General features: G+C 37.8%; 2 protein-coding genes across 4 annotated transcripts; both read left to right on the top strand.

The window, feature by feature from the left end:
* LOC109723700 (ATP-dependent Clp protease proteolytic subunit 5, chloroplastic) lies at positions 204 to 4,438 on the top strand. Its single transcript, XM_020252162.1, has 9 exons — positions 204 to 445; positions 527 to 631; positions 713 to 830; positions 954 to 1,046; positions 1,899 to 1,944; positions 2,055 to 2,127; positions 3,457 to 3,491; positions 3,599 to 3,687; positions 3,804 to 4,438. Exons 1-9 carry the CDS (start codon positions 324 to 326, stop codon positions 4,002 to 4,004), a joined length of 882 nt encoding a protein of 293 aa, XP_020107751.1. The 5' UTR covers positions 204 to 323; the 3' UTR covers positions 4,005 to 4,438.
* Positions 5,190 to 12,764, top strand: LOC109724113 (histone-lysine N-methyltransferase EZ3). Of its 3 annotated transcripts, none has more exons than XM_020252800.1 (17): positions 5,190 to 5,323; positions 5,432 to 5,533; positions 5,615 to 5,937; positions 6,858 to 7,019; positions 7,821 to 7,905; positions 8,010 to 8,162; positions 8,251 to 8,298; positions 8,382 to 8,453; positions 8,593 to 9,230; positions 9,316 to 9,466; positions 9,846 to 10,066; positions 10,351 to 10,482; positions 11,274 to 11,364; positions 11,461 to 11,508; positions 11,583 to 11,711; positions 12,082 to 12,159; positions 12,230 to 12,764. In XM_020252800.1, the coding sequence occupies exons 1-17, from the start codon at positions 5,276 to 5,278 to the stop codon at positions 12,416 to 12,418; spliced, it is 2,670 nt and encodes an 889-aa protein (XP_020108389.1). In that variant the 5' UTR covers positions 5,190 to 5,275; the 3' UTR covers positions 12,419 to 12,764. The 3 variants fall into 3 exon arrangements, with proteins under 3 accessions (XP_020108389.1, XP_020108390.1, XP_020108391.1); XM_020252801.1 differs by having other exon boundaries at positions 7,821 to 7,918; positions 8,065 to 8,162; XM_020252802.1 differs by lacking the exons at positions 5,190 to 5,323; positions 5,432 to 5,533 and having other exon boundaries at positions 5,790 to 5,937; positions 6,853 to 7,019.

The raw sequence follows: 12,781 nt of genomic DNA, 5'->3' as shown, positions 1-12,781 counted from the left end.
TATTAGTATAAATTTTTCAGTAAAACAAGAGACAAAAAAAAAAAAAACTATCGTCTCAAAACATTATCTTCGTACAAAATAAATAACGTTGAAGAGTAAAACATCATTTTCACTTCAGTTTAAATAATTTTTTAACTTAATCTGAAAATCGGGGCTAATCTTCTTCAGCTCCAGATCTTTCCGGCGGACCCGAGTCGAGCTCACTGCTCTCTCTCTCTCTCTCTCTCTCTCTCTATACCGCGTCTTCCTCCATATTATTATCGGATAAGAGAAACCCTTTTAAGCGAAGTAAGAAGAGTGGGGGAGCTTCGAAATTAGTAAAAATGGCGAACTCCTCTCTCATGGCGACTCGCCCTTCCCCTCTCCCCTGCCTCCACCGAAACCCTCCCAAAACCCTACCCCTCTCCTTCCACCTCCACCTCCCTTCCTCCTCCCCTTCTCCCAGGTACTCTCTCTCTTTCTTTCGCCTCTTCTTCTCTTCGTTTCTAACCCTAATACCTCTCCCTCCATTTCCCCCCACTCCCAGGAAAGGTAAATCTCTCAAGGGCGGCTTCGTCTCCCCTAAAGCTGCCTACACAGGTGGATTCTGGGCTCAAGATCGAGCTCAGAGGAGTGGGCTTTGGTCTATCAGGTTGGTGGTTTCGTCCTCTCGGTTCCTTCTGGGATCTAAGCTTCGTCCTCTCGGTTCCTGATCTAGGGGTTTGGGTTTTAGGGACGATCTGGTGGTGCCGTCGTCGCCGTACTTTCCGGTGGAGGCGCAGGGAGGGCAGGGACCCCCGCCGATGGTGCAGGAGCGGTTCCAGAGCGTCATCAGCCAGCTCTTTCAGCATGTAGGGTTCGGTGTTTGATTTAATTAGGGTTTGCATCTTTTCCGGGGAGGGCTTTTGGGTGTATCAAGGTGTTGGTTCATTCCTTTTGAATTGAAAGAATTTGTTAACTCTCGCGATTTTTAGAGGATAATTCGGTGCGGTGGTGCGGTAGATGACGACATGGCGAACATCATCGTGGCGCAGCTGCTCTATCTTGATGCTGTTGATCCTACCAAGGTTCTTTCTTGCTCACTGTTTGTGTAAATGATTTGGTAGATAGCTGGAGCTTTAGATCTTTCTGGCAATGACTTGTGGATGTATGCAATTAACAGAATGTTAATCAGTTAGAATTTCTTGTTACGAGCGATAGTAAATCTAGCAGGAGAATAAGAGGATTCTGGAAGATCGCTTTCGCGAGTTCATATCCCTAGTCCTATTCATGTTATTCATGTTAATTAATTTGTTCTTCTTATGTAAATAAGATAAGGTGGATAGAAATAGATTGGGCCGAAAGATGCTTTTGGCTTTATGCCTCATGTTAAAAGATGATAGCGTGTTATATGTTGACAACGCAAACTTTTGGAAATATCTACCATTCATAGATACTTACAATTGTATATTCTTATCAGGTGAAATAGGTTTTGACTGTGTTTTTTAATTTTTGAACCTTGAAAATGTTTAACTAAACATGTCTAATTCATCGAAAGTCACCAGATAGTAGTGTTATTTGGCATGAAAAAGCTAAATGTTCTTTAACCTTTTTCTTTTTTTTGCACCGAGCTACTATTTTCAGGATGGTAAGTCATTTTTCGTTCTACTTTGATGATTATTTTCTTATTGAGTGAAGTATTATTTCTCTAAAAGAATTACTGGTAAGATTATAACATTATTTGTCTGAGTGGCTGTTCTACTTTCACTAATGATCTTTAGACTTCTCCTAGAAATTTCTTTTCCCTATATATTTCTTTTGTTGCGTTTAAATATGACTTCTATTTTATTGTCATTCTTTCTATCCAATTGAGCAAAAAACTCAATTTAGACCTGCCTTGCAGATCACAAATGTCTAAACTTGCTTGATGTTTCTTATAGGATATCGTTATGTATGTTAATTCTCCAGGAGGGTCGGTTACCGCTGGTAAGGATTTTCGCTTTCTCTTAATATTGTTTGTCAGGTTCTTACAATTATGTCTCCTGTTGTGTCTCCTATTAGTTACTAATGCTAATTTATTTGGTCCTTCCTAATAGGCATGGCTATTTTTGATACAATGAGACATATCAGGCCTGATGTTTCTACAGTTTGTGTTGGACTAGCAGCTAGGTATTATCACTTTTCTTTTTTGCTTCTATGATCTCTCTCTCTCTCTCTCTCTCTCTCAAAAGTTTTATGTGTGCATATGCAAACGTTGTTAGAAGTTAGAAGTTAGAAGTTAGAAGCTATGATTATATAATGGCTATAGATTATAACTTCACGGGGAATATGACAGTGTCCTGTTGTATATTGTTGTGATTGCCATGTGGTTCCAAGATGGATCTTACTGAATGACTGTATTCTTTAGTACATCGTAGCATAGAAATATTTATGGTTGAGTCTCAGTTGTTTTTTATGATATAGGGCTGTAAATGAGCTGAACATGAGCAAACAAGCTCAAGCTTGAGTCACCTTGTAATCAAGCTTAAGCTCAAGTAGGTCCATTTATTAATAGTCAAACTCAAGCTACTATCAAACAAACGAGACTAGTAAGGGTTTTAATTATATGAACTTTGAGCAAACATATATTGCTTTACCCAATATAATTAGAATCGTGCTAGTATAACATCAAATACATTTTTTCTACACAAATCTTTCATACAAATTGCTATATTGTCTTATTGTGTTACTGTTTTTGTCTTTTATCAATACTTTCGAATTTGATTGAGCCTAAACCAAGCAATCTAGACTATAAGATCAAGCTAGGCTTCTTTATTAAATGAGCGAATGAGTGAGCTCTTCCTGCCCTAGTTTTGAGCTGAATGGGAGCTGTTTGTGAACAACAAGCTGGCAACGTTGTCATGATGTGCGCAATCTCCAAACATAAACAGTTGATGTTTCAATTGTGCAGCATATTTTGGTTTTATACATGTGCGTAGTGATGCGTTGTATCATTGTCAAACCTTCAATTGGATACCTCGGTGATTTTGTTGTATTGATATGTTGGAAGTTACAGATACTTTAAGCACTGCAAGCCATCATTCAGTAATTCAAAACTTGGCTTTGTTATACTGGATCTTAACAGAGTTTAGTATGTATTTTGTTCTGAAATTCACATTTCATATATTTTTTCTTTGCAAATAAAGAACATATAACAGTCATATTCTTCATATCAATGACACCTCAGCTAAGTTTATCTGAGGAAACCTATGCCTAAATTTCAGAGTTTCCATTTGGTTTACTTCATATCATTGTGGTTTTCTTTTGGTATGAAAGCAGGAAGTTATTAGAACAAGCTTGAATTGACCTGTATAAAATGGAAATACCCTTCATATTCCTCATTTCCAATTTTTCATTGATCTTATATACATGATTTTGCTTTATTTTTCGATATCTGTTCATTCTTGTTCCGCATGTGTTACTGACTTTTGAGACTCATTCTTGGCCTTCCTATAACAGTATGGGTGCTTTCATTCTGAGTTCGGGTACCAAAGGTCAGTGAGTTTTTCTTTGATCTTTTAATTCACAGACTACATTTTACCAAAAGGAAGTCTAGCTGTTTTCTTACTCTTCTTATTTTCCGCAATCCAAATTGATGCAGGGAAGCGCTACAGCTTACCCAACTCCCGAATAATGATTCATCAGCCTCTCGGAGGAGCCCAGGGTGGACAAACTGATATTGACATCCAGGTAAACCTTAAAACTTTTGCTCGATACATGGATATTCAAAAAGAAAAGAAAAACAAAAAACTTCACATTAATTTGGTTTAATGGTAATATATCTAAATAATTTTGCTTTGCTTCAGGCTAATGAGATGCTACATCACAAGGCGAATTTGAATGGCTATCTAGCATACCATACCGGTCAACCGCTCGAGAAGATCAACCAAGACACCGACCGGGACTTCTTCATGAGCGCAAAAGAAGCCAAGGAGTACGGCCTAATCGACGGAGTCATCATGAATCCCCTCAAAGCCCTTCAGCCCCTACCAGCTTCCGAGCAGTGAACGGAGTTTCCGCCTCAGAGTTTTCTTTTATTATTCGGAAAACTATATACATAGCTGAAATGGTCTAATCTGTGCTGCTCTGCATTGCGGAAAGTGTGCAATTCTAGGCTCGGAGCACGAATGGGCTAAAATAGATCATTCAGCTGTTTTGGCGAAAGCGTTGTATCGGTATAGATTACTTTTAAATTTTTGCCTTCTATTCTAAGCAGCTGAAAATTCGGTTGGATGCATTTTTTTTGCTGGTATTCTTAGCAAAATATTACTATATTTTAAGGAAACGGGTACACTGTGGGTGGTTGGTATGTGACAATTTTGCTTGCTATAATGATGGAACGGAGGATCAATCTGAAGAGTGAGATGGTGTTAACAACAACTATTTTTAATTCCTCCGTTTGTTTCCTGCTGGAGCAACCAGAAGCAATCTTGTGGTTTAATTTATTTGTACTTTACTGTTGTTTAAAAAAATATATATATTTCGCTGTAATCTAATTTTTTTTTATTTTACAGTAAAATATTCTGCTAAATAGACAGTAAAATGCTAATGCTACATTTGTAAACCGAGTGAAATATTTTTGTTTTAAGAAAAAGGTAGTCTCTTTGTTTATTCTTTAAATATAGACTCGATTATTATAAATATAAAATAATTAGATTTGAAACTAAATTTAAGGCCTTAGGTGCTAGTTATTAAAATTTTAGTCAATTATGCTAGGTTCGGTTGGTGTTAACAATGTGATATTGAAGTGCAAATGATGGAAAAATACATCTTGTGTTTTATAAAATGGAGGGCTTAGCTATCTTGTGATTTGTTCGATATATTACTTTGTTATTAAGGAATAAGTATTTAATTAGAGACTCTTAATTCTACTTAAATGGTACTAAAACTAAACTTCAAGAACTAAGCATGTAATTAAATTCAACCCATAGTATGTGCAGATGCACACCCACCTTGACGACTTTTGAGCGCGCCACGTATTCGGCGCCGAAGACGCTTCAGAAGCTCTTTCCATTTAACTTTTCTCATAACAAACAATTAATAATAATAAAAATAATAACAATAACAGTAATAATACACGATCAAGATAAACGTTGTTGCTACCGACGCATCTGAGCCGCACGTTCCTGTGGGACCACAATCTCTTCAATGTGCCACGTTGGATACCGCCCGTCCTGGCGCCTACACCTAATTTTACTTTTTGGGATCACCTTCGATAAAGCGCCCCCTCCTCTCTCTCTCTCTCTCTCTCTCTCTCTCTTTGTTACTGTTACCCGCCATGGCGTCTTCGTCCCGAGGCCCCGATTCCTCTTCTCATCGCCCCAAGGTGGGATTTCTCTACGATTTCGCGATCACAAACCCTAAATATCATGCAATATTCGGAGAAATCGATCTAATATCGCTGTGCTACTTCGTCATGCTTTTGTTGTCGCAGAGATCGGAGGGACCTCACGGGAAGGATTCGATCTCGAGCCTCTCGTCGAAGCTGAATCAGCTCAAGAAGCAAATCCAGGCATCTCGATTGGTTTCGATCAAAGTAAGCATCGTCCGATTTCTTTGTCATCACAATCCCTAATGATCCTGGTGAATTTGAGGCGCGAAATTGGCTAAATTGTAGGAAAAGATCGAGAAGAACCGGAAGAGTCTTCGGATCCATACGTGCCACATGTTTGATATCGCCGCGGCGGCCGAGGTGGCGACGAGGAGCTTGCCGAGGCCGGAAATGGCGGAGAACGTGCTCTCCGCCCGAATGGGGAATGCCCTGTGTGAGTTGAGTGGATGGGAGTGTGTGAATGGGTCGGGGGAGAAGGAGATTGGGCATAGCCAGGAAGAGAACCTATCGGCGGGGACTTTGGCAGTAGGAAACGGCGTGGTGTGCCTCGTCAAGCTTCCTTTCATTGAGAAGATCCCGCCGTACACATCATGGATTTTCCTAGCAAAGTATTGTTTCTTGTTCTCGATATATTTTCTAGTCAAATTAATATGCTGCTTATCAGTTAGAATGCAATGGCAAAGTGTTATTTGTTCCAATCCATTATAATGACTTTTTGGTAATCTAGAAGTGTTCTTCTAAGTGTGTAAATCTTCGGAGTAAGTAGTTAGTATTCTTAACTTATCTGTTCAGGCAAGTAGGAGATCAAAGAAGTAAAAGTAAGTGTGAGCCTGAGATGGTGATTGTGCAATAAACTGATTATTTTATGTTGATTGTTTCAATAGATAGATTATTTTTTCTATGATTTCTAGTTAGTCTAGATGTAACTTGATGGTGTAAGACAAGTAAAGGATGTATTGGTTGTTGATTTAATTGCAAGTAAAGCATAAAATAATGGAGACAGAGTTATGCACATTCAAGCCTTTTAAGTCTGTTTGTAAACTGGATTTCTAAATGTGAATATGCTTCTTTATAATTCTAAACCTTAAACTGTGATCTTCTTTGTTGGAAGCCGCTTTGAGCTTATCTAGAGATAAGAGAAGAGCCTAGACAATAAACCTGTAGAATTTATGTTATTCAGTGCCCATTTGTTATGAATTCAACAACATCCATCATGTTCTGTTGTTTTTTTTCTTTCTTAACCAGACATGTAAAAGCATTTTGAAGATAAGGTCTTCGAGAAGAAAAATTAACAACTTGTGATCCCTTTTTTTTGAGTTGCAACAACTCTTGATTCCTGGCTTGGCCTAAGCTTACTATGAAATGTTTGGTAGATGATCCTTTGCATTCATATATACTTCTTACATTACATTCAATATAATTGTTCTATCGTCAATGTGCATCACCTTCATATTAAACATCTTGAATGATGGCCAAGAGGTTGCATTTTGTTCCTGTTATTTACTCTAGCTTACCCAACACAGCACAGAAATCAAAGAATGGCTGAGGACCAGTCAGTTATTGGAAGGAGGAGGATTTATTATGACCCATATGGCAATGAAGCTCTGATATGTAGCGATAGCGATGAAGAGATTTCTGAACCGTTGGAAGAGAAGCATGAATTCTCTGAAGGAGAAGATCAGATTTTATGGTATATACTATTTAATCGTGCTTTTGTTATATTTTTCTACGTTCCTTTGAGTTATTGCTTAGAACTTTCATCTGGTTTTATTTGTTTGCTCAAACTTATGTAGCCCAGCTTCAGTTGATCAGGTTAAAAGGTTAGATCAAGCTTAACTGAGATAATTTGAAACCAATGTGTCCGTATTTCTTTCAAACTGAACTTTTTGATGTTCCATATCAGAGATAGTCTTCATATAGTTTTCTTATATCAAGTCCAGAATGGGCCTTCTTAGTCTACTTTGAATTTGATTGGACACGTTCCTCTTAGGATATTTTGATAAACTATGTCTAGATTATTTATTGACTAATTTACTGAACCAAAGAGACATCAAAGAATCCAAATTTGGGGCTGACTGGCCTGTTATAGAAGTTAATAGGATATACTTCCCAAAAAACAATTCTAAAGGAACTAAGTTATGACTCCATATATTAAGTCTTAAAGGATTAAAAAATCTAGTTATAATTTGTTTACAAAAGACCCTTAAAAAGTTGTCTTAGTAGAGCGAAACTAAAATTTGTTTGGATCTTGTATAAGAGGGTTATGTAGCTAGCCGTAGCACAAACAGTAATCTCTATGGTGCCCTGTGCATCTGAGGATGAAACATTAATCTCTTTCTTTTTTTATTAGTTGCTAGTCAAAAAGGCTAAAAAAGAGAAGCCACAGAAATCCTCCACTTGGTGAACTTAGATTTGTCATTGTGCTTCCTATGGTGAGATATTAAAATGTCATGACAACTAAATATCCTCATATTTGCTGTAACTATCGCAGGAAGGCCCTTCAGGATCATGGGTTAAACCAGGAAGTTCTGAATATCCTCCGCCATTTTATTGATGCAACTCCTTCGGAAATTGAGGTACACCATTTAGGTATTGAGATTGCTGTTGTTCTTAACAGACTTGATTTAGAGCACATAAATATTGGCTCTGAATCGTACATTACATAATTTAAAATATGCAGGAAAGATGCAAAAAGCTTGTTGAGAAAAATGAAAAAAATGCGAATAATTCTGCAGCTCCTGATGAAGCAGTCCATGAAGGTAGAGCCTTTCTTGATAAGACTCTTGATGCTGCTTTGGACTCTTTTGATAATCTCTTTTGCCGACGATGCTTGGTAGGTGTTAATTGTACTGATCCGTTGTACCTCTCAACCACTTCTAATTTTCTTGATCCGTTTACTCGATATATTTCGGTGATTGCAGGTTTTTGACTGCCGCCTTCATGGCTGTTCCCAGAATTTAGTCATGCCAGTGAGTCAATGAAACTTGTGAATGCTAAATTTTATGCGTGATTTGAAAATATTTGCCAATTTAATGGGGATTTTACTTGGCAGAGTGAAAAGCAGCCGTATGAGTTTGAACTTGATGAAAGCAGGAAACCATGTGGTGATCAATGTTACCTTAGGGTATTGGCTCTCATACTAGGATTATGAATATTAGGAGAGATGTTGCTTCTTCTACTACTAAGATTTCATTTATATATTTGATAATTATGCTCTTTAGCCAATCAAGATGATCTAACTTTAATTTGTATCTTTTCCCTAGAGACGAGAAGGTTTTCAAGATCCTCATGGTGATAGCCCTGATTCTAGTGCCACACATGGGATGAAATCCAAAATGGTGACAGTGGAACGTGGAACTGGATTGCCCTCTGAGTCTGAAGATTCAAATCCAGATGATGACAATGTAAACCAAGTTGCATCTATGGAAAAATACGCTGATGAGGACAAACCAGTCATGGCTTCTTCAGAAACTGCCGAGACAAGTACTTCGCCAAATACTAAACCTACAATACCCATGAAAAATAGAGGGAAGCGCAGCTTCTCAAAGAATGAAAGTATATCCCTAGGAGAAGATAATCTCGGTCCTAAAGAGAAAAAACAGAAGACATTAACATCTTCAGATGTTTCTTTGGATATTAAGATTGATGATGAAGGTCCAGATTCTGGAGAGCCCAGTTCAGATCCACTTCAGGAGGAAGCCGTAGATGATTCCTCTGAACATTCTTTGAGATCAGATTTCTGTGCTGGTAATCAAAATGACGCCTTAGACGATATAGGAGAAGATACTAATAAGGTTTCGCTGATGTCATTCGGTGACAGGAATGCACAAACTAGTACTTGTTGGAGTACCTTAGAGAAAGATCTTTACTTGAAAGGGATAGAGATATTCGGGAGAAACAGGTATAGCTAGAAGCTTAATTTGAAGTTCTCAGGAGGATCATTCATTCTTTTACCTGTTCCAACTACCATTTTCTTTCTTGTACAGTTGCCTCATAGCGAGAAACCTACTTTCTGGGTTGAAGACATGCATTGATGTATCTAACTACATGTTTAATAATGGTAATACTTTACCAAGCAGACCTCTTTTGACAAACTCGAGCTTCGATGACTTTGGAAAGGCTGACCAGGAGTACACAGTATGTACTAAAGAATCTGTTCAATTTATTAGTTGACTGACTGTTAGTCTATGATAACATGGGAATGCTGTTTAGGTTGTATCTAAAAGAAAGAACTGGTATAATATTCCTAAAAACCTTTTCTCTCTAGTACTATGATCTCTGATGAGATTGTAGTATCATTATATTGGTGCTAGTAACTTTATTTGCTCTATCATGATAAGATTTTCCATTTACTTCAACCCAAAATTTCTCTTCCTGACTTAAAAAGCTCAAAGCTTTTTTTCCTCTCAAAGAATTATTTTTGATTTGTACTATGATCATTTGTCCTATGAAGATGCTCAAGCAAGCATCTTGGAGTTAAAACAGTTTATATCATAACATTGATTGTGCCTTGTAGGAGCAAGACATGACAACGAGAACCCGAATTTGTCGTCGGAGGGGTAAAACTCGGAAGCTTAAATATACTTGGAAATCCACTGGTCATCCAACTATTCGGAAAAGGATTGCTGATGGGAAACAACAATCGTGTAGGCAGTATACACCATGTGCTTGCCAGCAAATGTGTGGAAAAGACTGTTCTTGTATGCAAAATGGAACATGCTGCGAAAAGTATTGCGGGTATGGATTAAATTATGAACACACAGCAATTGTATGTATTATGCCCTTCCTGTGGTCATGTGGTATGAACAGGCAGAACAACTTCTTTTGTAAGCCTTGAGTCTGTCAAACATTGTAAGATACATAATAATGCTTGAAGTATTAAATTGGAGATGCTAAACTTTTTTCATATCATATAAGTTATTGATCTAACGCGTTTTTTTAGTTTTCTTGAATTTTGAGCATATATGTGAGTAACATCCACAACTTTCACAATGTTGTATCAACACGTTATTTTCTTGTAGGTGTTCTAAGAGCTGCAAAAACCGATTTAGAGGATGCCATTGTGCGAAAAGTCAGTGCAGAAGCCGGCAATGCCCATGCTTTGCTGCAGGACGTGAATGTGATCCTGATGTTTGCAGGAATTGCTGGGTCAGGTAATTTGTCATTGCATTTTTCTGTTAGATGCTTTTCTTTTTATTATGTTACAGGAACTATTAAGCAACTTCCTATAATAATTTGAATGCCATTTTTTATGCTTCTAGAAGCATGTTAATTTATGTGATCTGTTATGGGACAGTTAAGATTAATTTGTTTAACAACAGGCTGTAACCGGTAAAGGACACCATTATTCCTATGGATGACATAACCGATTAACTAATGAGGTTTCTACTAATTCATTCTTATTCTAGCCAGCTGAATGCCTGGGATAAAATAAATAAATGGGCTAAATTACAGAAATTCCTCTGGAAGTGTCATATTTGCACTTTAACCCAATTGATGATAAAAACCTTTGGAGAATTCCTTGATTTTTTAGAAAATCATCCACTGTACCCCCTACAGGAGCGGGTAAGGTACTAACATTTTACAAATCTAGGGGATTATCTGTAGGGTTTCATTATTGACGGTGTTACAGTGGAGATCATGATGTTTCCAGGGGGGTTATCTGCATCTATGCCAAACAATGAACCATATGAAGTATGGAAAAAGTTTCACCTTTGTATCAACTGAAAAGTGAATTAAGTTACCACAAGTTGGTTTTCTGTCGGTATTAGGTGGATGATTTGGGATGTTGTATAGGGAGGCTGGATATAACATAGATATAGGTGATCAGGAGAGATTCAGCCACCTTGGATCTCTTATGATAGCGTCATACGCTAATTTTAGCTTAAAGCTCTATCCTGATTCAGATTGCTAAAAGTATTCTAACCAGAGTTCTGGTGCACAGCTGTGGAGATGGTTCACTAGGCGAGCCGCCGGCACGAGGCGATGGCTATCAGTGTGGAAATATGAAGCTCCTTTTGAAACAACAGCAGCGAGTAAGTGTACTAGTGCGATGTTAGTTTCTTATCATCTTGTTTCACTATGCTTGAGGATGTAATGTTCTTCATTAACTTTTTTAATATGATACGAAGATTGTGCTGGCGAAGTCTGATGTTGCCGGATGGGGAGCTTTTCTAAAGGTAAGAAAAGTCATTGTTGTAAATTGTGGTAGTAACAATCATTGAACTTACCGACACTCTTTGATATTCATTAGAACCCTGTTAATAAGAACGACTATCTTGGAGAATATACGGGCGAATTGATTTCCCACAAAGAAGCAGATAAACGTGGCAAGATCTACGACCGTGCAAACTCGTCCTTCCTTTTTGATTTAAATGATCAGGTATTGTTTCAGCTTTTCTCTGTTAAGAATCTACGTGTAGAAAGAACTTCTTTCTTACTTGCCCCGGCTGGAGCTGTTGTGTTAGTCTTCAAATAGTGCTGTTTGAAGAAGTCCTATGTAGCTAGAATGAGGAATTGTTTTTTAGTCTTAGAGGCTCATTTTTAGCTCATTTTTACTCCCTGTCCCAACCAAAAGCTTCAGTCCTTGTTTCCAGAAAATTGCCTTTTACTTCGCAAGTAGAGCTGTTCAGAAGCTGGACCAAATAGGCACTTACTAATCTTTTGCAGTGTACTGACTGTAGGAGTTGCTTTGGGGTTTTGGTTATGGTAATCATTCTTTAAAATTAAGACTAGCGGTGTTCCTTATGCAGTTTGTACTGGATGCCTACCGCAAGGGCGACAAGCTAAAATTTGCAAATCATTCATCAAATCCTAATTGCTATGCAAAGGTATTCTCTTTAAGCCATCCGAAGACATTACCATCTATTCTCTGTCATCATAACAACCATATTTGTGCAGGTAATGTTGGTCGCTGGTGACCATCGTGTGGGTATTTTTGCAAAAGAGCACATTGAAGCGAGCGAGGAGCTATTTTACGATTATCGCTATGGGCCTGATCAAGCACCTGCTTGGGCCCGCAAGCCAGGAGGGTCATCGAAGAGAGATGATTCGGCTGTTTCTCACAGCCGAGCTCATAAGGTAGCTTGATTGACGCTGGTTGTGTGATTCTTTGAAATTCCGCACATAACGAGCTTGCAAAGTATAGAATACAGTACATGTAACACATTGCTCATCTATACATAAGAGGGAAGGTAAATTATATTGCTTCTTAAATGCATTACTAATTATCCTCGTCCGCTAGAGCTGCTATTGAACTGAGTTTATTTGAAGAGTATTTATAGATTAAAATTTAGAATATTTATGATTTATTTCGAGTTGATTACAATGTAATGTTGTACAGTTGCTACATATGCAACTTAATATCCCTGCTAAATAATGCACTTTATCATAATGGATCCACCAATTAGTGAGATTAATAAGTCCAGTTACTTTTTGTCTTCTATTTTCTCC

Source organism: Ananas comosus, linkage group 18 (assembly GCF_001540865.1).
Source record: "Ananas comosus cultivar F153 linkage group 18, ASM154086v1, whole genome shotgun sequence".
Taxonomy (NCBI): Eukaryota; Viridiplantae; Streptophyta; class Magnoliopsida; order Poales; family Bromeliaceae; genus Ananas; species Ananas comosus.
The sequence above is the reverse complement of the archived record's forward strand: the minus strand, read 5'-3'. Positions and strand labels throughout refer to the sequence as shown.

Excerpts from the sequence above, each read along its gene's own strand:
- LOC109723700 (XM_020252162.1), top strand. The coding sequence starts at position 324 with ATGGCGAACTCCTCTCTCATGGCGACTCGCCCTTCCCCTCTCCCCTGC. Across the intron at positions 446-526 it reads TCCTCCTCCCCTTCTCCCAG|GAAAGGTAAATCTCTCAAGG; the intron begins GTACTCTCTCTC and ends CCCCACTCCCAG. Across the intron at positions 2,128-3,456 it reads TGTGTTGGACTAGCAGCTAG|TATGGGTGCTTTCATTCTGA; the intron begins GTATTATCACTT and ends TTCCTATAACAG.
- LOC109724113 (XM_020252800.1), top strand. The coding sequence starts at position 5,276 with ATGGCGTCTTCGTCCCGAGGCCCCGATTCCTCTTCTCATCGCCCCAAG. Across the intron at positions 7,906-8,009 it reads CAACTCCTTCGGAAATTGAG|GAAAGATGCAAAAAGCTTGT; the intron begins GTACACCATTTA and ends TAAAATATGCAG. Across the intron at positions 12,160-12,229 it reads ATCCTAATTGCTATGCAAAG|GTAATGTTGGTCGCTGGTGA; the intron begins GTATTCTCTTTA and ends ATATTTGTGCAG.